Source organism: Babylonia areolata, chromosome 1 (genome assembly GCF_041734735.1).
Source record: "Babylonia areolata isolate BAREFJ2019XMU chromosome 1, ASM4173473v1, whole genome shotgun sequence".
In the NCBI taxonomy this organism is placed as follows: Eukaryota; Metazoa; Mollusca; class Gastropoda; order Neogastropoda; family Buccinidae; genus Babylonia; species Babylonia areolata.
In genome coordinates, this window is record NC_134876.1 from 67,846,718 (window position 1) to 67,874,217 (window position 27,500).

A 27,500-nucleotide genomic window follows, 5' to 3' on the forward strand; every position below is an offset into this window, starting at 1 on the left:
TGGGAGTGCTTGAGTGAATGCTTTTAGTGCTATTGCAAAGCAAATATAACTTCAAGAATATTCACTATAGCAAGACGTATTAACAGCTAAAATGAACAGATTTCTCTGCAGACAGACTAAACTGACTCAGCAGTGACATTGCTTCATGTTCCATATCAGCTGGGCACCATTGTGACCAGAAGCTGAGTAAGGAAGAATTAACAAAATTCTTCACCTCTTACATGTGACCTAACCTCCTCCATTCACGACCTGCCTCCTTCATGACCTGCCTCTCTACTGCCCCTTAAACCCAACCGGAAGTAGCCCTGACAGATGGGTGGTAAATAAAATGATGACAGGAGGATTACTCAGTGATATCCATATATATACTGACAGTGACTTGGGACAAGTCCCCTTTCTGTGGGGGCAATGGAGGAGACATTCTTCAAGGAGCTGTGACGTCACACACAACACGACAGGCTGACAAGGTGGGTTATGTAAATGAGGCAGAGACCAGGAAACAAATGGGTCAACCAACAGGAAAACCCTCCACAAACAACCAACCAACATGGCAGTGACCTCCATGCATCTTCCAAAGACATTGTGGCTCACAATCTGAGAATGTGTCAGCAGGCATTTTGTGACGTGTGTCAGCAGATATTTTGAGGGACACATCACAGTATCTGGAACTGCAAAACATGCAGCTTACATGCACACACACTCATGCAAGCACACACACACACACACACACACACACACACACACACACACTCATATACTGTGTGTGCTACACCTTTGACAAAAGAAAGTGGTGCCAAATGACAAAATGAATGAGATCAGTTCCATAATTTCTACTGACTGCTACTGGCTTTTATCACCCACCAGTCTGTTCAACTCTTATCTGTCTTTCTCTTTTTCTCTCCCTTTCATTCTGTTTCTACTGACACATATATGCACAAATAAATTTCCTCCTGATACAGTGATTCAGGCAAAATAATGCAGTAATTTCAGTTTTCAAATTCATCACCAGTGACACTCACAGACATATATATGTACATGCATGAACACACACACACACACATCCACACACCTGCATGAACACACACACACACACACATGTATACACACACTTGCATATATGTGCATGTGCACACACACACGCTTGTGCTCACAAACACACACACACACACACACACACACACACACACACAGAGGACATGATTAGAACCCAGAAATCCTGTTGGGGCAGGTAAGAAAGCAGGGAGGAAGGAGCAGCAAGAAGAGACAGACAGGGTGCAGAAGGGGTGTACATAAAAAGGGTTGATAATGACAGGGAGGGAGTCTGCTGCCACCCATACACCCTCATCAACCATTTTGTGTGACTGCTGTGTGGGGAAACCCTGCCCTGACATCACTTTAGTTGTTACTCGCACCACGCCCCTCCCTCCCTTCCCCTGTCAGTGATCAGTAAGGAGGGAAGAGGGGAGGAGACCAGTGGCTTAAAAATGTTACCACAGGGTAATGAAAAGGAGAATGGTCTTTCTTTTCACCTTTCCTTTCCTCCCTCTGCCTGAACAACTGTGTATTTTAAGCAATAAAGCCACTGGTTGGCTGGGTGTGGTTACTAAGTTGTCATCTTTGGTGTCATTATCAGGGCCTCACTATCATTGTGTGCCTCACTTTTACTTTATCACTTTATCCAAGAAATGTTCTGTGTACAGGGAGAGTGCAGGCTTATGGAGGTGACTGTGCACAGAGAAAGATGCTTTTTGTGACCATGGTAAAGTTATGCAATTTTCACTCTTTACTGATATGTTGTGCTCTCTATATTCTATTTTCTTTCTTTGATGCTTTTTTTATCTTTTTTTTTTCTTTCCACTTTCTTTTCTGACCAAATTTCAAAACAACAGAGACAGGGTGACTTGCCTCTTGTCATGACATTGCTACAGAAAATATCCAAGACAGTTATGAGTAGTTTAACTTGTCACAGCATTGCCAAATAAAACAGTGTGCTGACTTGTCATAACATTACTGACACAACAAACAGCATGCTGACATTCATGACATTACAGAGAAAACAGTATGCTTACTTGTCATGACGTTTTATAGACACAGAAATCAGCACACAGATTTGTCATGGCATTACAGACAGAAAACAGTAAACTAATCTGTCATATTACAGACATTGAAAACACTGAACTAACTTGTCATGACAGTATAGACACATGATAAATCATATTACAGACATAGAAAACAGTAAGCTAACTTGTCATGACACTACAGACACAAAAAACAGCACACAGACTTGTCATGACATTACAGACACATAAAACAGCACACAGACTTGTCATGACATTACAGACACATAAAACAGCACACAGACTTGTCATGACATTACAGACACATAAAACAGCATACAGACTTGTCAAGACATTGCAGACACAGAAAACCACACAATCAATTGGCATGACACTTCCATAGAAACTTGCGAAATCTAACAATATCTTGACATATCACGTGAAAACCAAAGCAACAACATACATACATACATACATACATACATATATATATATATATATATATATATATCCTGACTGGTCATAACAGTACACAGACAGAGACAAAAGAGACAGACGTACCTGCCAAAAGATAGCCATAGATGCTGCTGCCACTGCCTGTACTGTGTCTGTGTCCTCCATTCCTTGCTGAGCGAGTGCTGCCTGGTCGCCCCTCACGCTGCATCGCTGAGCTGCGCTGCTGGTCACTGCGCAGTGAAGGTGCAGGGGAAGGGGGAACAGCAGAACGATATGCCATGTCTCAGCACAGCTCTGTCAAACAGAGTGCATGCCTCACAATGTTGACCAACATATCTTGCACTTTTCACTTTTAAAACACTCAACTGCAACTGTGCAAACAATTCATTCATGTCTACAGAATGTGAAGATGATGCTTCCTTAGGTGCGTGGCATAAGTAACTATATATATATAATAAAAGAAAAAGAAAAAAATCTGTTTTTATAATTCAAATTTGCTGTATAAAATGAACTTGAATTTTTGTCCACCACTTTCTACTTAGGGGAACACACACACACACACACACACACACACACACACACACACACACACACAGTGCAAGGACAGCCATTTTTGTCATAAAGAATATCACCCAGGCAAATTTTCTAACTGTAACTAGTACAGTTTCAAACTAAGAATAAGATTAAATCATAGCTGAAACTGATTTTGTTTTTGTTGTTTAGTAAACCCCAAATGATTTTTTTTTTTTTATAATCATGTGCGGAATAGTGTTTTGTGAGTTAAATGTTTTTCATCTGAATGGAATAAGTAAAGACAGAACTCAGAATTTTGTGTATTCATATTCAGATGTTGAATGCATGAGAGAGTTCCAACATAAACCAAGACTGAAAACATCTGTAAATGAACTAAAACATAACATGCTGTCAAATACTGGGCCTTTTCATAGTGTTGTTTTTTTCCATGGGTTTTTGTTGTTGTTGTTGTTTTTGTGGGCTTTTCTGTTTTGTTTTGTTCTGTTCTGTTTTTTGTTTCTGTTCTTCTTTTGTTTTTTGTGATGAGGTTAAAATCCTATTAAAAAAAAAAATTTTTTTTTTAAATTTAAACAGACATGCCAACCAACTGAAAGAGTGGAGCGTGATTTTTCACACAAAGTTATGCGTATGAATTTCTTCCTCCCCCTGCAGCTTACACAAAGCCATGGAAATTTGGGGAATGTTTTCTGCATGCCTTTACACACAAAGGGCATAGGATTTATGCATGTCTGCACATACAAAGACCCATGGTATTTGAAAAGGTACCCAGCAGTGCTGGTATTCAAAGGCTTTGCCTCAAGGTACAAACCACTAGTGTGAGAAGTCTGATACATATTAACAATCAGCTTTTGTGCATGTTTACATGTTGTCTGGTGTTACACAGTAAGTCATTGTTCCCCATTTTCATGACTTCAGACACTTGATCAAATCCAATTATTTAAGGGGCTGTCGCTAAGTCACTGTTCCCCATTTTCATGACTTCAAACACTTGATCAAATCCATTTATTTAGGGGGCTGTCGCTAAGTCACTGTTCCCCATTTTCATGACTTCAAACACTTGATCAAAACCAATCATTTAGGGGGATGTGCACATGCATTTCACTCTGCCCCTTGCTCTCCATCCCTCTGACACTTGACATCATTCGTCACACACTCTCTCTCTCTCTCTTCACACACACACACACACACACACAGGGCGTTTCACTTTCAGTCACACTGTGGTGTCACATAAATCTGATAAGGACGCCATCCCTCGTGTTCAACCTATTTTCTCCTCCCCCCCCTTTATTCTGCCCTCAGGGTCAATGAGTGTTGACCGGCTTCTCTGTCAGTGCACAACCAATCATTGCCCCCAGAATAATCCACATACAATGTACACCCCCTTCTTAAGCCTGACACTGATATAGTGGTATTGTGATCAGTGCATACTCCTGTTAAATGCACCATCACTATACCTTAGTATAAAACACTTGAAGATGAACACGTATCGGAATAATTGTAAGAAAGAGAAATAGAAAATGAAAATTAACTTTGCCATTTCCAAGATTATCTGGTTGATGGTGTATCATTATATTGTGAAACTTCTGATAAACAGACAACAGCATACTTTGTAAACTGTATAATTGAAATATTGCATTTATTCTCAATCTCTCTTATAACTTAACTTTAAAGATTTAAACTGAATACCTGTAGAGAATTTTAAATCTAATGTGTTTTAATAAGTGCCAACAAGCACAATATAACCACCTTGAATTCATCATATATTTGATATAGTATGCACCTGAATACATAAATCATGCCATCATAAGTACATGTATCTGCTTTGATCAGTTGATAGAAAAACACAAAGTAAAAGTCTTGACATTATATCGCCCTGTCTCACCAACAGTAACACTAACAGTGCTTGTTTGTTTGGCCTTTCTCAATTAGCATTTCTTTGTCATTTCATTTCTAATCCTATTGCATTTCATCTGATTTAAATCTTTTGAGTCAGTGTTGTCACAAACAGTTTAAGAGACCCCCTCCTATTTAATGCAAAATCTATTCCTTTGCTGAAGAGATCTATGTTTCTTTCCTCCCAGGCCACTTGGCTTACCACCCTCTTCCTTGGAGTGGTGGTGACCAGTGTTGTTGACATCACTATCTATATAAAGATCAACCTCAGGCTGGGCAAAATCACTGAGCGTGACAACCCTACCATCTTCAGAATAAGTCAGTGTGATGGAATGCAGTGACCCCTTGTATGACGTGGTGCCATGGTAGTCAAGCTGTTTAAACACAAGCCTACTTTCTTTCACCCATAATCAGTCACACACACACACAAAAAGATATCCACCTTCTCTCATTCTTAATCATTTTTCAATACACATTTACTTCACTTAGCTTGTACTGTGTACACCTTAACTTTCTTGACTCCAATTACAAAAAAAACCCATTTCCTGAATCTATCATGCAAATGCCCCAATTTATTCAGAATTTCTAAGTAATCTCAAGCATTACATACCCATTTCCTTTACCTAAATCTAAAACATAAATTAGCTTTCTTTGCTCAGTCAAAAAGTTCGCCATTGCCTGCTGTCATTCCTGAACATATTTTCTTCAATCCTTGATTCTAAAAAAGACATCTCTCTTTAACCTACACAACATTACTTATGCGCTTTCCTTACTTATATAGCAAATGTGTATATATGAGTTCCCAACTTATTTGTTTCAAAGTGAAATATATGCATGGATACATCATACTACTTTACTAAGCAGCTTTCTGTTCTGACTAACACACAACAGTCTACCTGTCTAACCTGAAATGCATACATACAAGGCCATAAAATGCATTGCTTCATTTAGGCCTGAGAAACATTTACTTAGCTCAGGCTCTCTGCTACAAAACACACACTTAACTCTGAAACAGCTAGTTTCAATGATAAAATAGCATATTTACATTTCTAATTCTACATTTTAGATGTTTGAAAATAATGAGCTATTTTTTAATCAGTCAAAAAGCAATGAACTATGTTGTTTTTTAAATGTAAAAAATGGTACAACCTTCATGAATAATTGACACTGCAAAGAATAAATCTGTTTGTTTTTAAAATTTAAAATAGGAAAGAGAGCAATGGAATGTAAAAGCACATGAACACTTTTCTAAGTAACTTGAGCACAAAGAACCCAGTGTGCTTTACATTGAATGAATGATGACACCAGTCTGCAATGTATAGCTCACGAGACTGTCCAGATGATGTGTTCTCCTGGATCAAGTCACCAGTGCCTGGCTATGCTTGTGTTGTTGTATGCTTCTCTTGTGTAAAAAAAATTGTTTGTTTGTTTGTCCATGTACTTGGATTGTGTACATATGTATACATGTATCACTGTATGTGTGTACTTGTATGCATATTATGTATGTATATATGTATGTATGTATGTATGTGTATGTATGTATGTATATTGTATCAAGTGTATACATGTTTACTAAATGTTGTTCATTGAACTTAGGTCTTTTCATTATGTGTGATATTAGAACTAGAAGGGTGAAAATGTACACAAGTACTTATGTGTGTATATATTATATCCATATCTATGTATGTATAAATAAATATACACATGTATACATATATCATATTACATCACACACACACACACACACACACACACACACACACACACACACACACACACACATATATATATATATATATATATATATATATATATATATATATATATATATATATATATATACGTATCTATGTTTTCATGTATGAATGAATGAATGTATAGATGTATATTGTATGAATGTATACATGTATGTATCATTATATGTATACATGTATGTACATTTCTACATATATAGAAATGTGTGTATACATACATGTATATTTAGCTGTGCATACATCTTTTCTTCTTTTTTTCTTTCTTTTTTGTTCTTTTCATTTCTTTTTTTTTCAGCAGTCAATAATAAATCATCAGTCATGCATGGATTGCAAGTGTCAGGTTGATGCTGACACAATTTCCGTTCCAGTTTTCTCAAGGAAACATCAATGCATTCAAATAAATCCGTATAGAATACACCACATCTGCTAAGCAGATGCCTGACCAGCAGCATGACCCAGCACAGTTAATGCTGACACAATCCCCAGTTAACCCATTTTGCAGCATAACCCAATGAGCTTGATGCTGACACAATCCCCAATTAATTCAATTAACTCAGTTAACTGCTATTTTTAAGTGCCCGCAGTACTCTGGCCAGGCAGCCCCCTTCTCTTTCCCAACACCATGTGATAAGACTCAGAGAGTCTTTCAGCCCTGACCACGCCCACTTTTCCTCAACCCTGCGTCTCTTGGCCCCAGAACACCGAGCACTACAGGACCCTCCATGCCACTGATCCTCTTTGGTTTTCCTGTGTCCTGATCTGCTGTTACTGTCAGTCTGAGCTGGGTTACATAAGCAATATTAACAGCACTGCATTTGTTTAGCATTAGGAATTCCACAGACTTAGGAAAATTCTTACTACAGTACTGTGTTCCAGTCTGTGCATGTGCTGGACTTGTGTGTCAGAGGGAATGTTTGTCAAATATTCCACAAGTGTGGACTAGCATAATGAATAGAATAGAATATAGAATATGTCTTTATAACCAAGTGTACCGGGGTCACAAGGAATACTGTATATATAGAGAGAGATACATATATATAGAGAGATATATATATAGAGAGAGAGATATATGTGTATATATATATATATATATATATATATATATATATATATATATATAGATGCATGTCTTTCACACTCTGCCAAACTTGTTAAAACAAACTTATCAATGCTTCAAGGCTTGTTCATCATATGTATCCAACACATTTTTTTTAATGAAGTTTCCATCAATCATTCCATAATTAATTATTCACACCCTTTGCGGAAATATGTAATATTGTTTTCTTGATCAAGTGGATAAAAAATGATGTCCGTTCAGTCCTTGTTTTGAAGAAAAAACACAAAAACACAAACATATATATATATATATATATATATATATATATATATATATATATACATATATACAGACATGAGGGGTGATATCTATGGAAAGATTAAAATATGGCAATTTAAGTCATAAATCCTTCTTCGATGTGCCTTAGTTTTCTTAAATGTTCAATCAGTAGTTGAGTGGACCGTCTTACTAGACAACAATCAGCATGATGATGATGTGTGCAATGCTGATCCAGGTTTTAAATGGAAATGGAATAAAACAGAAACCAAAATGAGGAAGCAGTTGTTTCACCATTTCTCACACTTCCACCCTGGCCAATCTGCTACCATAGTGGTCTACTGGGTCAACCCCCACTTCAGAACTCTAGTATTACAACTATAACTGCCACTATCCATAATGTGATGACAATAGTAATCTCTCTCTCTCTCTCTCTCTCGCTCTTCCCTTACATCCCCCCTCCGCCACCCCCCCCCCCCCCCCCCCCCCCCCCCCACACACACACACACCCGCCCCCACCCACACACACACATATATAGTGACATACACGTACGCATGCACATACACAGTAGCGGATGTTATTGTTTGCTCATGTCATTGATTTTCGTTAAAAAACTCATTGGCGTGCGGATCGATAATGACATTAGATCTATTGTCTGTCAGTGACAATGAAACCTTTTGGTGTGGACCTAAACAGGTGTGTGTGTGTGTGTGTGTGTGTGTGTCAAACACAAGTTCCCGCATGGCACTGTCACAACTTTAATTAGGTTTAACTCCAGGCTTACTGATTTACTGAGGCCTCTAACAAACCTTAACTATCGCAACGAACGACTTGATCGCCGCCGGACCTCAGTCATAACACTACATAAGTGCACAATTCCTAAAACACTGAGAAAATATTGTTAACAAAAACAAGACCAAAAATAAAAGAAGAAACAGAAGAACGATGAAACCGAGAACCACTTTAGGCGGGCCCACCCACTTTTTGTTAAGTTTGTAGCGCTGCGCCGCTCTCTCGTGTTGGCATACCTGACCAGACGACAATTTAATGGGAAGGTGTGCAAGCGCCGAGCATTCCAGCACTTGGCACGGCGATCGCCGTTATTTAACACACAGTGCAGACTTGATCTACATGAGAAAACATCAAGAAAAGTTACTCACCCAATCGTCGATCATTAGATCTGTTCCATAACGAAACTGCACATGCAGGAAACAGAGTGAAATATTCCGAAAGACTGTGTTGTCAGTCACCTTGCTGTGACTATTTCCGTGTGCACAGCACAGCGCTCTTCGGGCCGTGTCGCGGGAAGTCACCCTGCTCCACAAGGCGACACCACAGGTGGAGGGGGGGAAGGGTGTCTATTTTTAGATCATGCTGTTTTGGCACAGGTGTTTTGGCGTGCTGGCAGGTACAAAAGTTTTTAACAAGTCTCGACCAACAATGAATCAGACAGGGATTAAAGGGTTTACCTGTACCGGCACTCTTGATCTTGTTCATCTGAGTACGAAAGAATCGGATGAGCCGCGGGCATGGGTCAGTATAATTATAACTTTTCGCCAACTGCGCAATTTTTTTTTTTTTCAATCACTGCTCTTGAATTTTTGTAAGGTCACCGTATTTCATGATCAAGTGGCAATTCAGATGTAACGTGTACGAGAGTCCAGCGCATGTGCGTTTTTGTACGCGCCAGTACAGTAAATAAGTGTGTCAGTGTGTTAATTTGTGTGTCGCCAACACGGTGTGGGCGTGCGTGCGTGCATGCGTGTGTATGTGTGTGTGTGTGCGTATCTCTGTGTGTCTGTGTGTCCGAGTCTGCCAGTGAGTGTGTGTGTGTGTGCCTGTGCGCGCGCCGGCGTGCACGCGCGCGCGTGTGTGTGACTGTGCCGTGTGTCTGCCGCCGTGGTGTGTGTATGTGTGTCTGCCGGTGTGTGTGTGTGTGTGCGCGCGCGCGCGCGTGCGTGTGTGTGTGTGTGTGTGTGTGACATCACTTGACGTGTGCGTCATATGTTAATATGCATCCCTGTCAGTGTGTGCCGGTGTGTGTGTGTGTGTGTGTGAGAGAGAGAGAGAGAGAGAGAGAGAGAGAGAGGCCGCGGTTTCGTCAGCTAAAGTGAATGTCTACTTGTGGACATTATATCTTATTGTCATCACGTTTCATATGAAAAAGATTGTCATGTGTCACGTATTGGTTTGATCGCATAATGTCCGTGTATTCCAAGGCTATATATCTCAAACATATCACCCAGCAATCTCCCAGATACTGCTCAAGACTTGTAATCTTCAGACTGCATGCAGTCGGCTCTCTTCACTGTGGGTCAAATTACTCGTTCCGATTGCGCCTATCTGCTTTGTGAATCTTTTCTGCGCGTTTTCCATCAAGTTGATTAAATTTATAATATGTTTACTCTAATTAAGGTATTGGGACCATACCACATTACAGTAATCCAGGACTGGTCATATTAATGACTCAATTAATAGAACCATATCTTTAAACTTATTGGTCATGCCTGCAAGTCTATTAACCGTTACAGGTAAATGTGTTGTTGAAATATTATAGATATTTGTCTACTATAACACCCACGCCAACCCTGTCTCCTCCAGATCAACAGAATTCACATGATAAGCGTCATTTGGGTTAGTTTTACACTGTGCCAACACGATGTAATATTTTACATGTATCATTGTTAAAATTGATTTGTCACATCTGATCTTTGTCCATTTGATTATATATATATAGTTTGTCAATACTATCTTGAGACAGAATAAGTTGTTTTCCTTTGTTATCGATTTCACAGTATGCTTTGAGTGTGTCATCAATAATTTTCAGTTTTAAGCTGCATCACATCAGGCCGGCATATCTTTCATGAAATATATAAACAGTAAAGGTCCGAAGACACTACCCTGAAGAATACCACTGATCACATTCGCTGTACGTGACTTATCACTTCCGACATTGACATACCAGCTTCTGTATGTTAAAAGTCCTCTATTCAGCTAAGCAAGTTTTCCTTAAATGTGTAACCTTTCATGCAAATGCAATTTTTGTTATAATCTTTCGTGTGGAACTTTAACAAAAGCCTTCTAAAGGTCCACGTAAAATATGTCTATTGGCGTGATTTACTTATTTTCATCCAGTCTTCAATATTATTTAATTGTTGTGTAACAGACGATCACCCCAGCGTAAATCCATACTGACACTTTTATAACTTATCATTTTCAATTGAATATTTACTTCAGGAACCCTTGATTATACTTTCGCAAGTTTTGCACACAGCGATGGAAGGACAACTGGTCTGCAGTTCCCTTTTTCATTTTTGTCACTTTTTTTTAATAGTCTAAACTCATTGAGCCCTTTAAAGCTGTCCCGTGAGTGAGTGAATGAGCGAGTCAGATATTGGGAGAGAATGGTAGAGTGAATAATTAATTAAGTGAGTTAGAGTGAATGAGTGAGAGAGAGTTGAGTGAATACGTCAGCCACGGTCAGAGTGAATGATTGAGTGGGGGTAAAATTTATGACTGAGTGAATGAGAATGAATGAGTGATTGATTGACTGGTAGTATTTGAGTGAGTGATAGTTGAGAAGGAGTAAGAGTAAATAAGTGAGTGAGACAGAGAAAGTAAGTATGAGTTAGTAAGTGAGACAGAGCATAGACACTAATATCTCATATGTCTATGCACAGAGTGAGTTTTTTCTTTTCTTCTTTAATTTTTTTTTCTGCATCGTCAATGATTGCATGAAAAATAAGCATAACATAAAAGAGCAAAAACAACTGAAGGTACATATCAGGCGTACAATATCAATCAAAATTATTTTTTGTGTTTTTCTTCAGATGGACAATTTTCAGTTCTTTCAATGTTTGATTAGCGTTTACCAACATCTGCAGTATGTTGTCTCTTGCATTCAATTCACCGTGTGTGTGTGTGTGTGTGTGTGTGTGTGTCGTGTGTGTGTGTGTGTGTGTGTGTGTGTGTGTGTGTGTGTTCGCGTGTGCGTGCGCGCAAGCGAACTTCAGTGTTCTAAAACAAGGCTCATGATGAAATTATAGGGAAACATTTTAGTCTAATATTTTTGTTTGGGTTTCAGTTGTTTGTTTGTTTTCAAAAACAACACGAAGTTACTGTAACATCTTTGTTTTTCGCACAATACTAACTGATGATCACCACAATCATCTTTATCATCATCATTCTGCTTCTCGTCGTCGTCACCATTCATGTTGTCGAAGTTATTCATCTTGCATATTCTTCCTTTTTTTTCTTTTTTTTTTTCTTTTTTTTTTTTTTTTACTGATCATCATCGTCTACTGACATCATCGATGTCACCATTTTCATGATATCAACAGCCTCAAAATCTTCATCTTCGTTTCTCTGTCTTCAATGGAGAAAGGGATTTTATCGTACAGCTATCTTGACCCGCTGAAAAAGGCGATGATGTGGTCAGTCACTCATCCTACACGGCTTGCAGAAACTGACGTAGCTTGTACATGGAATTCGGTTTACTTGATTTTTATGTATTCAACACACACACACACACACACACACACACACACACACACACACACACACACACACACACACGCGCGCGCGCGCGCGCGCGCATGTAAACACACACACACACACACACACACATACACATATATATATATATATATATATATATATATATATATCAGAGAGAGATAGAGACAGAGAGAGAGAGAGACAGAGAGCTCACACGTACAACACTGATTCAACGATCCTCCAAAGATGTCAGACTCATGGAGGATGAAGGCTACATGCACCCCACTGAGGTGACTCCGAGTCAGTCATGCAGTACCAAGGGAAACAGCTTGTGGAGAAGTCACATTCACCGCCGGCCGGAGCAGCGCGGTCGAAAATATCACGTGTACAATAGCGATATGCAACTAGTCAAGTCTGTTTGAATTACTGGAAAGCGTTTTCAGTCTAACTTCAAGTTTCTCTCGAGGCTTCCCCCGCCCCCTCCCCTCCGGCTCACTGGCAGTCGTTGCAAATTCGGAAAATAAACCGCACCGGCAAAGGTGCACACACGCACTAGTGCTGATGTACACTGACCGGCGGGTGCACGCGAGTCGTCACAGTGCACACACCAATGCCCGCGCACACTGACAAAATGCAAACTGTGCACACACACACACGCGCGCGCGCACACGATCACGCCACACGATCACACATCGAAGCATCAGTTGGCACATTCACATTATACATCATGCAGAGTCAGCTAGAGAGCGAAGAGGGTATATATATACTAGAGTCAACCCAAATTAATGTTTTGCAAACTGTAGGTAACCGCGAATACTGAGGACTTTGCTGTCGGTATAGAGACTCAAAGCCACAGACTCAGTCGGGTTCTTCTGCGCTATTGGCCTTATCCGGTCCGGTACGTTCTTCTTCGATCTCAAGTTATTCTTCTCATTACATTATATATATATATATATATATATATATATATATATATATATATATATATATATATATATAAAGGACAACTCTGATTTCAAACCCGGGCAGATGGAGTCCGTTAGCCTCAGCAGGCAGTCCTTTCAAGAGAAGGAAAATTCCCAAGAGAAAACCCGGCCAACTGTAGCAGTTACCAGAACAGGAGATCACCGAAGACGGCGACACAGTGGCCTCTCTAAGGGGCGTGATCTAGTCAAAACCGGTTGTGCACGCACTCTACGACACATGGCTATGCAGACAACGCTAGACCGATGTGGTGTCGTCTTCCTGGACCATGGCCGGGGGGAGACGGTGCCGGGCCCTCAGCCTCAAAGGGGCCCATCCACTACTACCGACCACGGACGCGATGCTTCTCAGACTCTTCGGGGAGAACAGATTGGAGCACATGGGCAAGCAGCACTTCGTACCCCATCCCATATTCTCCAAGACTGCCCCCTGTAAGAGAAGATTCGGCAGCAGTCCTGGCCTGGGGGTGCTGACCTCAACACCAAGCTCTGGGGACGGTAGCCGATCTTCGCCAGACGTCCGAGTTTGTGGCATCCCTCGGACTTCGACCCTGACTGCGTAGCTGTCGAACGCAAAAGAAAGAAAGAAAGAAAGAAAGATTTTTCAATATTATTTCTCACACATTTGGCCATGAGAGAACGCCTTACAAAGATCCGCAAGGCATGAGCAAATCAGGGTTACGCAAGCGCGGTATAAGGGGTCGCATGAGGAAAGCGTTTAGCGCGGTACAGTACTTGTGGCTGACTGCTGCCGCGCTGATGCTGTCCTATACCTCCGTTAGTAGGTCACTGCGGCAGATGACAGATACCGTACAGAAAATAAGAGAACTCTTTGGGGTCAAAAGGAAACACAATTTTTAATTTAATCTATTATATACTAAATTGGTAGAAAACGCAAATTTGCTTTTATGAATGTTTTACAGTTTCTTACCGGTCCTGACATTTCATAAAGAATGAAATCGGTATTATACCGACTGCAAAGGTGAATTTACGAAGGCAGCACGGGATCATCTAGTTCGTAAGAACAATTATGTTGACATTTTACGCAATGCACAACTTCGAAATACTTCATGCTCTGTTTATTAACGTGCAGTATATGAATATCTCAATACCTGTCAACTAGCTTTGTTTCAATGAACATTGTCGGAACACTGTCCAGACAATTAATTCAGAAAGCATGGAAGGCAGATGATGGCAAAATCGACCAACATCATGTCTTGATGTAAAAAGAACGGTATGAAATATATATTTTTTTCTTTGGAAATGAAGCAGTATTTGCAAATATGACTCACGAACCCTGGCGCAGTAGACACGTCGGTTTAGCGTGGGAAAGAAAATGTATCTGGCTGGAGTATGAAGGTGGCAAAATGAAGTGCATCAGATAGTTATGAAGAGCAAAGACTGCCTGGAAAATGAAAATGGGTCAGTCTCCAGAACTTTGTTGGAAATGGGGGTCTCTCAGTCTGATTCAGTATAAACATGTGTTTACAATGATCATTCAAATGTTTCACATGTTATCAGGACTGCAATTCACTAGAGAAATGTCTGCAACAATTTTGTGAGAATATGGTTTGTTCTATGTCTTAAATGTGTTGAAAATTATTAAAAACATCCAAAATTTCGGCGCCATTTTGTGACATGGCAATGTGTCTGAACATGAAGTGGTCAGAAACAAATAAGTACAAACTTGATAAAAATCCAGTACATACAGACCTAATCTATATTCATTCGTTGTGATAATAAAACATTGATCATCAGTAAAAATGGTACATTAAGTTTGAAATATTAGGCAAAAAACCCGCGTGACAGACGTAAACAACCCGTTCTTCTTGACGTATTTTTATTCATTCAAAGGCAAGCACATTCATGAACACATTACACGTTCTTTACTTGCAACAGGTGGTCAACACATCTATCTTCTGCAGCACATACACTCATTTTCTGAAAAGAAGTCTATTCAACTATTTAAATGCAATCGACGTCGCATATTAATTTTCAGTTCCGCTTTTCTGTGTTACTTCTGTGCATGTAAACGACCCAATAAAAATATACATGTAAACAAAATTAGAACTGTTTCCACATAAATCATGCGGATTCATCGCGGGAAAGCGTAAATCGGTTTGACAAACACCCTTCAATCGTATCAGTGTGTTTGAACAAAGATTCAGAGAATGTGTTGTTTCCGACAGCGTGTGAGATGTACATATGTTACACGGAAATCTCCGATATGTTCATTCGCACCCCGTGGTTGCTCTATTAAAAAATAATAATTTTTATTTTTATTAAAAAAAACCTGTGTATGTTAATTTCATCATTGCTATGGTTTGTTTGTACACTTATCTCTGATCCGATTAAGTTCAGACACAATCACTGTTTCTGACACATAGCGAGATGCGGTAATATACGGACACTGGCGTAAGATTTCGAACCAAGTCAACCAAGTCAACGCATGTAGTAGTAAGACTGTTTTCAATTGAAAACTTGTTGCATCAAAAGTTCCAAACAACAAAGTTCAAAGTAGAAAATCACCCCCTTAAATTACCTTGATTTTGGCTTTTGCTGTCTGGTGAAGTTTTATCCCGAAATGATGTAGTTTATCAGTTCACAAAACAGACTAAGTGTGGAACGAAAAAAATTGTTGTATCCGAAACATGTCAGTCCCTACGCGCTTATTGTTTTGCAAAATTTGATTAGAGCAGCCACATTTTACATCACACAAGTTCTGAAAAGCCAAAGTACACATTGATTGTGAATTAATTTCTGAAAATTAATTAAGTTTGAAACATTTCACTGTTTAGTAGTGCTTGAGATGAAGTCAGGTGTCACATTCGGACACGGAACACATGTTCTTTGGTTCTGCTTTACGCAGATAATAAAATTCCTTATTTTTAGTTGTTGTTTGTTGTTGTTATTGTTGTTGTTGTTTGGTTTTGTTTTTTTCTCAAAGTCTTACTTTTATTACATTTTGTTTTTCTGCAGTCCTACATATTTGTTCACTGTGAGGATAACGCTAATCAGTTTTCTGTTGATTGACCGAATAGAAAGATACAAAGAATCCGGTGTTTTGATCACAATTCTTCAGATAAAGAGGAAAACTTTTGTCAAGTGATATAAATAATACAATTCCCATTTCATAATAAGATGAACGGTAGTACTTTAAACAGTTAAACACTGGGGAGAATTGATGTGAAAATGGAGTGCCTGCAGTGTTTCTTAAAAAAAAAAAATCATCCAGGGTAAGGGAGTTAGTTTAGGAATTTTGGGTTCCATGTTACATATGTCATAAGGTTTTAGGTAATCACTAATAAAATACATAATTTTACACAGGCTTTGTTTGAATACATTGCACTGGCTAAGGATCGCATGATAGATTCATTACTATCATTATTATAAATCCAGTAATTCAACATCTGCGTCGGGAAAGTTAGTTTAGGTAACTTGGATTCAGTGTTACACGTGTTACACTGAACAAAGTTTTACATAATCATTTATAAAATCTATGATCCATTGTTATCATTATGATTATTATTTATATCCCACGCTAAATCGACGTCTACTGCGTCAGGGTTCGTGAGTCACATTTGCAAATACCGGTTCATTTCCAAAGAAAAATATGTATTTTATACCGTTCTTTTCACATCCAGACATGATGTTCAATTTTGCCATCATCTGCCCTCCATACTTTCCCAGTTTATTGTCTGGACAGAGCGCCTATAATGTTCATTGAAACCGAACCGGATTAACACATATTTAGATATTTATATTCTACACGTTAATAAACGGAACATGGAGTACATCCAAGTTGTGCATTGCGTAAAATATCCGCAACAAAATTGTACTTGAACTAAATGATCCCGTGCTGACTTCGTAAATTCACCTTTGCAGTCGGTATAATACCGATTTCATTCTTTATTATATGCCATGAATGGTAGGAAACTGGAAAATATTCATAAAAGCGGATTTGCGTCTTCTACACACCACGGACGTATATAAGCCAATGTACGTCCATGGGGCACACGGACTTCCAAAAAGCAAGTTCGATTACTTGGGTCACGGTACAAAATACCTTGAACAACGGTTACTTCCCTTATATTGTTCGTGTTTCGTTCCTTTCACTTCCATCCGCAACACATTTTTATTGATCAATAATACTAACAGCAAAATCAAAAATACAAAGTAACTTGCTTTGTCATTCGATTAAAGAATAGCATGAAAAAGACGAAAGATCGACTGGATCTGTTTTGGAAAAAAAGCTTATGTTGTCCCGGTTCCAGTTTTACTTTTCACAAGACAAGATCAAAAGTGTTCGAATGTAGCAGACGACAACCCGGAACAAGTCGAGGGGGAAAGTTTACAAGTAACAGGGCTTTAGTTTTCCATGCGTGAGTAGAACTGCAATGTCCCATTTTAGCATCCTGAATTCTGGGAATTTGACTCTTTGTCATCGATAGCATCCTAAATTGGGAAGCTGAATTTAGGATCCTAAAGTGCGATTATACCTTGACTCCTTAATGGTGCATTGAATGTCTGTCAAATGTCTTAGAAATCAATCAGAGCCCGACGCCCGTCTCAAATCAGGAATCGCAACACCTGAGAAAACTTTGTTGGTATGCATTTACAAGATCAGAGAGTTGGCGATGAAGCGTGGTAAATCTATATTTACAATATTAGAGACAGCAAGAATGCATGCATGCGTGCACACATACACAATCACATGTGCACACTGTATTTTTTTGTGTGGGTGGGTGGCTGAGGGTGAAGGGGGATTGTGTGTGCCCAAATCAAAGTCATCTTTTTCCAGGAAATAATGATAATGATAACGTGAGTTTATATAGCACCTATTCTCTAAATAGAGCTTTAAGTACTTTACAAAAATGGGTAAACATACACACAGACACACAAGAACACACACACACACACACACACACACATATGCACACAAACATGCACAGAAAAAGGTACACATTGAGAACAATGGGTTGGGGTGGTTGTTTCTACTTTAGTTTAAAGAAGTGGGTTTCCGGGGAAGATTTTAATGAAGTGGAAGAAGAAGAGTTCTTGATCTGCCTAACTGGGAGTTGGTTCTAGACAGTTGGGCCATGAAAAGAGGAAGAATGCTTAAGGAAGGACTTTCTTCTGGCAGAGGGGATGTGAAGCATATGAGTACCAGAAGAAGCACAGAGCTGACAGGATGGAATGTACATGAGGATCATATATGTAAGATACCATGGGACAGTGCCAGAAATAGATGAGAAACAGATAGATGCAAGTTTGTAGTTGATTCTATAGTGGACAGGTAGTAGCCAATAGCCAGTGAAGAGACTATAAGAGAGGTGCTACATGTTTCTGTCTTGAATCCCTGTCCTTGTTGTTTTGCAGAACAAAGTCCAAGAGGCAAAGAAACCCAGACAGAATGGCAACTGAGCAAGATGGGGCTGTGGACAAAGAGAAGACAATGATAGTGGATGAGGATTTTCTGTTGACTAAAGTATGCTGGGATGAACGAATGCAGCTTACTATTACCAAACATTTCAACACCGAGGTATGTATATAATGATTTCAGATTCACAATACCCAGAGCTAGGGCATAATGAAATTCTGCAATCTCTTGTTCATTGAAACAGGTGTATATAGTATACTGTGTTTTTCAACAATGGATGATAAGTGTAGTGGTGGCTATGTGGACCGAACACCCAACTAACAAGAAAGCATACCATGTTCTGTTCCCATAAAGACATTGACTTTTATTCCTTCTCCACTACACCTTGTGCGGTGGTCTGGTTGCTAAATGTTTTAGATTGAATAATGGACCAAGGTTCCATGTGCAGCATGTACTCTGCACAAGTAAAAGAACTAATTGCATCAAGGGAGTAATGTGTCCGTGGCATAATTCCTTGTCTTTAGTTTCCACAGTTTTAGAGTTATGCATGCGTGTGAATGACAGGTGCGAAAGCGCTTTGATTTGTCTTTGCACAAGATTCAGCGCTATATAAATACCATTATTATTATTATTATTATAAGATATATTCTACATGAAAGATTTTACAGACACAAGTACACACTCACACACACACACACACACACACACACTGGCACGCACGCACGCACACACACAAACACACACATACACACACACACCTGCTTTTAACTTTTCACACACACACACACACACACACACACACACACACACACCTGCTTTTGACTTTTCCTTGACTATTTCATGACTGGGCAATAAGCATTAAGCCTGTAAATTTTGTTGCAGAGAACAGAGATTTTGTCTGGTGGAAGGATAGCAAAAGATGATCAGCCAGCTCAACGGAGATTCACCTGCACCATCTGTCAGCAAGCATTTTTGTATGCCGCTGCATGTCTCAGTCACATTTGCACACATGAGGAAGGACCTGCAGATCTTCACAATGACCACTTCAGCTACTCATCCACACATTCTGAAAAACAGCAGGAAGATGACAGTTCACCTGAAAATCCAGTAGATTATTCACAGAGAGAGAATGGGAATTATTCTAACAATGAAACAGTGAATGCTAACAATGACAGTGGACAAATAAAGCACAGGCGACCTGATGAAGAGAAGTCTGTGCTTTTGTGTTCTTACTGTCCTGGCATTTTTGCAAGCACTGATGATTTGAACAGACACCTAAAGCAATGTAATGATGAAGGTGCAAATGAAATACATGAAATAAAGTTGTATGGAAAAACATTCCAGCACTCAAAATTCTGTAAACAGCACTTCTGTGAAAAGAACCTGAAAGAGAAGGACTCAGATTCCATTTGCACTCTCTCTTTTTCAACAAAAAGCAATCAAGCTAAACATAACCACACCCCCAGACAACAACACGATTTCAAGTGTGACACTGACAGCAGTGAGAGAACTTCTCATGACAGTGCTTCTTTCAGTCGACTTCAGGGACAATGTGAGCGTCCACATGTGTGCCCACATTGTCCAAAAGCCTTCAAGATGAAAAGCCATCTGCGTGAACATGTACGTCTTCACACCGGAGAAAGACCCTTTGTGTGTGAGCGGTGTGGGGTGAGCTTTGCTCAGTCCAACGGGCTCAAGTCGCATGCCAAGCAGCACTCCCTGGAGCGGGCCAACCAGTGTGACATCTGTCACAAAGCCTTCTCCCGCCCACAGATTCTGCAGATGCATAGGAAAACTCATGACGGGGAGAAGCCTTTCTTGTGTGACCTGTGCCCGCGGAGATTCCTGACTGCAGCCAACCTGGGCGCTCACAAGAAGTTGAAGCATGGCAGGATGGCTCACTGCAGAGAGAAACTTTTCACTTGTGATGTTTGTGGGGCATCTTTCTCCCAAGCCTGCAACCTGGGTATTCATAAAAAGAAGAAACATTCTACAGATGTTACCCCTGGGCAGAAAATATTTTTCTGTGATGTCTGTGATGCCAGTTTCTCAGAAGTATGTAACTTAGGTTCCCACAAAAAGATCAAACACACTGAACAGTCAGAAGGTGGAAGGACTATATTTGCTTGTGATATTTGTGGAGCAAAATTTTATCGTGAAAGCAATCTTTCTGGTCACAAAAATAGAAAACATAAAGGTAAATGTAAGATTTAGATAAGAAATAATAAACAATTGCAATATGTTTGGCTTCTTTAACATATTCAGTCCTGTCTAAAATTCTGAGAACTGTTTACTCAGCATAAGTAACTTTGGTGACATCATAGAGTCGGTGCTCATGAACTGCTGACTGGCATTAAATCAAAGTTCATGTCCATGGCAACGAAACTGCATTTGTTTGAAGTACAGCCATCACAGCTATTAGTGCCCTCAGCCTAACCTGAATATTTTAAAATTCAAACTTTGTTAAACATTCATTTATTCTGTGTTACGTTTCAACTTGATTTTTTTTTTTTTTTTTTTTTTTTTTTTTTTTTTTTTGGTCAACTTCCTCTCCGTCACTCATCTTCGCTGCTGTCTTTCAACTCCAGTCTCAAGACCCACCTTTTCCCCTCCTGAACAATTCTCAACAGCTTATCCCTTTCCACTATTAAACAGAATGACTGTCAGTGAGTGAGTGAGTTTGAGAGTTTCAGATTTTGTTGGTAGTATTTTTGATTGTGTACTATGACTTGTGTATGTGCATTCACACATGCTTGTGTGTTTTGTTTGTGTGTTTGCATGTGTGTGGGGGTGAGGTGGGGTGGGGTGGAATGAATGATTTGATGTTTTGTATCTTGTGTTCAGTTTTTCCTTTTTGATATTGATGTGTGTGGGTTTGTTTTTTGATTTTTGTTTTTGTAAATGCCTGGGGCTTATTTTCAAGATTAAATGCTTTTAATAATAGTAATACTGATTTTGATGCTTTTATTACATTTGACAATCTCTGAATATTTGACTGTGTATGTGTGTGCATGTAGATCACAATCATTATTTTTCAGCAACCACAGGACTATTTTCAGTTAACTTTCTTGTACATTTTATACATTTGATTTTGATTAATGGAAGGACAATTATGAATTTGTACAAATTTAATTTATAGGCCATTTGGACCAAGTCTGGTTCATGGCACTCACCCATGCAAAAAACAAAGAAAGAAATGTTTTTTGTGTCATTCACAGTACCATGTCAAACTGATGCAGACCAGGCCTGTTGATTTTCTCTGTTTGGTGAACTCAGTCATAAGACACCCAGTGGGGTCCATACTGCTCTTAACAATCAAATGCAGTGCATGTGTATATACATGCAGAAGATCAAATACACATGTTAAAGATCCTGGGTTATGGAAACAAGAACATACCTAGCATGCACAACCCTGAAAAAGGAGTATGGCAGCCTACAAGGTGGGGTAAATAAAAACAAACAAACAAAAATACTGGTCATACATGTAAAATGTTAAATGTTACATGTTTGTCTGAATGTGTATGTGTGCGTGCCTGAAATCTGATTGAATGACACAGGAAACGAATGATGAGCGCCCAATGGCAGCTGTCAGTTGGCTCTACCCAGGTAGACAGCCTGTTGTGCAAATGACCCCATGTTTGTAAAGGGTTTAGAGCTTGGTCAATGACCGAGGATAGGTGCTATATAAGTATCCATATCAATCAATCAATCAGTCAATTCATGGTCCGAAAAGGTGATTCATTCCTAACAGGAAAAAAAAGAAGTTTTTAGCATATATTTTTTATGTAGTATTATGTTTTTGTCAGGAAGTTCTTTGATTGCGAAAACTTGTTGTATAAATCAGTGCAGTAATCACAAGTTTTTGAACCTGAAACGATTATCTTTCTATCTGCATAAATGGTGATTTCTGTCTTTTATAAATATATTTAAACAGCAAAACATCCCTTCCTCTATGACTAATCTTTTAATTTCATTATGAAAAAAAGGGTTTTAGATTCTGGATAAATCAGCATAAAACAGTTTGCATTTGTAGTCTGGTTGAGTCTCAGGCTCTCAAGTTTCTGTCAGTGATTTTCCAGAACGGAACTATGCTCCCAGTTTAAAATGCTCACTTGATTGGGACTTCTTCACACACACACACACACACACATATGCATGCATGCATGCACAGTCACATGCACACTCACAGTATTAGCTCACACACACACACACACACACACACACACACACACACACACACACACACACTTTCTGGGCGTACTAGTAAATTGACGTGTTTTTAGATTCACTTAATTGTAAATTTCTCGTGGGAAGTACTTTTCTCTTGTAAGGAGGTAGTATTTTTCCCCAAAAGTGAGCAAAATCCTTGAAAGAGAATTGAATTTATACCGGCGGTTTTTTTGTTTTGTCTGTGTGTGTGTGTGTGTGTGTGTGTGTGTGTTTTTTTTTGTTTTTGTTTGTTAATGTGAGTGAAATTCTTATGTCAAACCGGCACAGTCCAGTTATCAGTCATCACCTTTACTCACTAATTGGGGGGAGCCAGACTGTACTGAAAAATATGTTGATAAAGAGAGGAGGATTTCAACTACTTGAGAGAAGGGGCACAGATCGACCATTTTCACGGGGAAGACTATATATGATTATTACTCTGGAATTATGCAGGTGTGAAGGTTAGAAAAGGTATTGGTGACATCGTTTTGTAGGGACCACACTATATGAATATAAGGGTGGGACTGACGAGGTTTTTTTTTTCTGTGCCCGAGGTACCCATTGAGATGAACACACGCTCGCTGTATGCATGCTAGTCAAAGCAGACTCTGTTCAAACCATTGATTGGTTTGTGAGGGGGGAAAACAACAACCGCACACACAATTTTCCAGCAAACCGCAGGCAGCAGAAAGATGTATTGACGACGGATGGCAAACTGGCTGGCTGCGTGACCCGAGTTCTGAACAGAGAAGTGCTGAAACGCCTTATAACTCACACGCTATCTCTTAATATTGAGACAACACGTACAACAGCAAACGTTGGCAGACATGTGACCAAGAAAACCACGTCATTCAGCGAAATTTTATAAACCCCGTCAGCTTGTTTGTGCTATCAACAAGGTGTTTATAATTGTGTTTGTTGTGTTGTGCGTAAAAGAAAACAAAATCGTTGACTTATTTTACGCATGATTACTCTCGATCCTAGGGAAACTCAACTTATTTGTAGTAGGCAGTTGTGAAGGAAAGACTGCACTGAAGTTTCGTCCTTTTTCCGCAGAACAGATTTTTTTTTTTTTTTTTTTTTTTTTTAAATAACTAAAACAGTGCAAGTGGCATTGTGAAGGACTAGCGAAAAACTGTTTTCCTTGGCAGAACCAAATAACATAATTGTTTGATTAATGCACGTGGCATTGATATTATCAAGAACAAACGCGATTACTTTCATCTTTTGTTGTTGTTTTTTCCCAATAAACCAACATTCTGGTTTAATGGGCTCTTTATTGGGGTTAGTATGAATCGAAGTGTTAATACCAGGGATTTTCCCCCGGAGCTGACAGAGAAAAACCCATCTGTAAGCTAAGTGGTGTAGGAAAATACCTCGATCTGCGTCTGCTAGAGAAAACAGATCCTTTGTACTAGCCGCTGAAGGGAAGTGGTCAGCGCCGGGAATGAACGCGGGTTCGAGCCTCCTCAGGGGTGGAATTTTTCGTTCCGTGACACCTACTTCTACAAACCCGAATGCACTCCAGTTTCTTGACCAACACTGCAAGTGTCTGTGTCTCGCGGGCGGGGAGATACACATGTAGTTTGAATGGAAGCATGGAGTAGATCTCGAGCCTTGTCAAGTGGTCCATTCTGGTTCTGTCAATGCAGGATTGTATTCTCGATGTTAAATCCTGGATGACATTCAACAAACTAAAGTGAAATGATGACAAAACTGAAGCTATGGTTATTTCCTCTGCAAGAATGCCCACATCTACTTTTCCTGCCCCTCTTCAGTTGTGGTTTCTGCTTTTGTGCTGTCACGAATCGACTACTTTAACTGATTCCCTTCTCATAGGCTGTCCACATTATATTCTTCAACGAATTCAAAAACTTCAAAACAATGCTGCCCGTCTGACACAACAATGCTGTCCCACGTACTTATCACATTTCTCCTCACCTCCGCACTCTATATTGGCTCCCCATTGAAGCTAGAATTAAATACAAAGTTGCATGTCTCTGCTATTCTGCTTTCCGCTCCACAGGACCTACACATCTTTCTGACCATATCAGTGTTTACACTCCCGCAAGAAATCTCCGCTCTTCCTCTGACTGTTACCGTACGTTTGAAACATCCTCGTCTCAATACAAGAACCTATGTTGAACGTTCTTTCTTCTTTGCTGCTCCTCACATCTGGAACAACCTTCTTCCTTCCGCGCATCTGATTCTATTTCTGCTTTTCGCTCACTACTAAAGACTCATCTTTTAAAAACATATCTAAAAGCACTCTCAGCTTCCTTGTTCTCAATCACCACGCATGTCAGCTCACATTGGATGTATGAGGAGTGGGAAAGGGAGAGTGTGTGCTTGTGGGGAGGGTGGGGAGGGGTTTTGAGAAAGAGTGGTCATGAATGATTAATGTAACTTGTAATATTTTTCTTTCATGTAAAGCGCCGTGAACTCTTAGAGAGAAAGGGTGCTATATAAATGTACATTATTATTATTATTATTATTATTAAATTTAAATGACCCACCGCAGCAGCATCGATCACCATTTATCATTAACTATAGATGAAAAAAAATTCCCAAAGATTATAGTTGGTTTATCCTCAGTTACAATTCCCCCTCCATCTCCATGCTTGCAGTGAGTCCCTGTCAAAGTCGGTGTCGGCAGATTCACGGATGAAGGTGGCGGTCTCCATTTCAGTCTGGTTCCATGACTAACTGGTTATTGTCGTAAGTGAGGGAGTAGATGGTGTCCTGCGTATTTTGTATCGTAACAGGCACTGCTGAATACCACTGAAGTCACTCAGTCAACAGCAGTGCAGGGTCTCCTCTAGTATGTTGTTTCTTGCAGCCAAAATCGATCGAGTGTATCCTGCAGACATTAAATCGGTTATATTGACTGCCCAGATAGCATAAAAATGGGGAAAGGGTAGAGAGAGATTGTTGTTGTTTTTTACCCTCTCCACCTCGTTACACACATACACGTGCGCCCCCCCCCCCCCCCCCCCACACACACACACAAAAGAGTTCTTATTTGTTGTTTCCTTTCTGCTGATTATTCGGATGGATCTTGTCACCCTTTGCTTTGCATGGTGACGTCCACTTCAGCTGACAGATGTGGAAGTTGTATCAGTGAAGGAATGGATGATTACTTTGATGACACAATGACCTTTTTTGCGATTTTGAGAACCTTGGAAAAAGAAAACTTTTTCTCCGTATTCCTTTCTTATTAATATCACTCTGGACATTCAGTGTTGCTACTGAACACATCAAATTCATGAATACGTATTACACACACACACACACACACACACACACACACACACACACACACACACACACACACACAAATATATATATATATATATATACATTATTATCTAGATAGATGCATAATATATATACATGATTATATAGAGAGATGCATAATGCAGATTTCTATTGTCTGTTCCTAGCAGATGTGTTTGTGTGCGTGCGTGCCTATATGTGTTCTGCGTTTCTCAGGTACTCGCTTATTTCAATGATTCATGATTGTGTTCGTAGGTCTTCGAATCAACGCGTTCAGTGACTGGAGACACAGACGGTGGGTAGACTGAGCGACACAGACATTCAGTTTCCACAGACACTGCATGCCGCCACAGTAAGCCGTGTGAAGACAGTGCAATAGGAACGGTTACCTATATATTTTTGGGAATTTTCAATTAACCTTGCCCTGTCTGTATCTTCGGACAATTTCTACCCAATCTAATTATTTGGACAATTTAAATCAGTCTTGCCCAGTCTAAATCTTCGGACAATTTCTACTAACCTTACCCAGTCTATAATTATCTTCGGACAAGTTCTACCAAACCTTACTATCTTCGGATAGTTTCTGCCAGTCAAAGTCAGTGGACATATCTGCAGGAAGATGTCAGTATTTTCGCGGAGACCAATGGCCTACAAGTTGGGACTGTTTCTGCTGCTGTTCAGTCTTCTGTTCTTCCTCACTGCACTGTCCTCTCCGTACTGGTATAAGCTGAGATCTGGCCTCTTCCACATCCACGGTGGACTGTGGCAGAACTGTGTACAGTTCGTGCTGCTGAAAGTATGCACAGGGACATATTGGGGAAGAAGGGTGCCAAGTGAGTATTCCATAATTTTTGCTTCAGTGATGTGAAGTGTGCACATAATTAGACTTACCGGTGTGTCTTAGAGGTGTTTGTGGTGATCTGTTGTTTCTTATTTTGCTGTTGTTTAATTTGTTGTTATTTTTGTTGTGGTCGTAGTTGTTGATCTTCTTACTCCTGTGACGGTTGGTGTTGCTGATGATGGTGATGATGATAATGATGATTATGGTTGGGCCTAAATTTAGGTTTTTATTATTATTATTATTATTATTAATCCAGGTGCTTTGGGACTTTATCGTCAACTGTAAA

The 27,500-nt window shown here is 39.6% G+C and overlaps 2 protein-coding genes and 1 long non-coding RNA gene across 4 annotated transcripts in view; 2 read left to right on the forward strand and 1 right to left on the reverse strand.

Moving 5' to 3' along the window:
* The window catches only part of LOC143287004 (coiled-coil domain-containing protein 141-like), a 76,287-nt gene extending 66,960 nt beyond the window's left edge, over positions 1-9,327 (reverse strand). The window contains exons 1-2 of the mRNA XM_076595046.1: positions 9,189-9,327; positions 2,619-2,807 (exon numbers count right to left, since the gene is read on the reverse strand). Of these exons, the coding sequence (XP_076451161.1) occupies positions 2,619-2,793 (175 nt within the window). The 5' untranslated portion in view covers positions 2,794-2,807; positions 9,189-9,327. The remainder of the gene's footprint in view (positions 1-2,618; positions 2,808-9,188) is intronic.
* Positions 9,328-9,444: 117 nt separating this feature from the next.
* LOC143286116 (uncharacterized) lies at positions 9,445-22,095 on the forward strand. Of its 2 annotated transcripts, none has more exons than XR_013055755.1 (3): positions 9,445-9,561; positions 18,888-19,050; positions 19,771-22,095. It is a non-coding gene; the product is annotated as an uncharacterized LOC143286116 (long non-coding RNA). The 2 variants fall into 2 exon arrangements; XR_013055754.1 differs by lacking the exon at positions 9,445-9,561 and adding an exon at positions 17,813-17,890.
* A 1,705-nt stretch (positions 22,096-23,800) lies between these two features.
* The window catches only part of LOC143293261 (uncharacterized), a 12,470-nt gene continuing 8,770 nt past the window's right edge, over positions 23,801-27,500 (forward strand). Inside the window, exons 1-2 of the mRNA XM_076604112.1 lie at positions 23,801-23,996; positions 26,629-27,206. Coding sequence (XP_076460227.1) covers positions 26,993-27,206 — 214 coding nt within the window. The 5' untranslated portion in view covers positions 23,801-23,996; positions 26,629-26,992. The remainder of the gene's footprint in view (positions 23,997-26,628; positions 27,207-27,500) is intronic.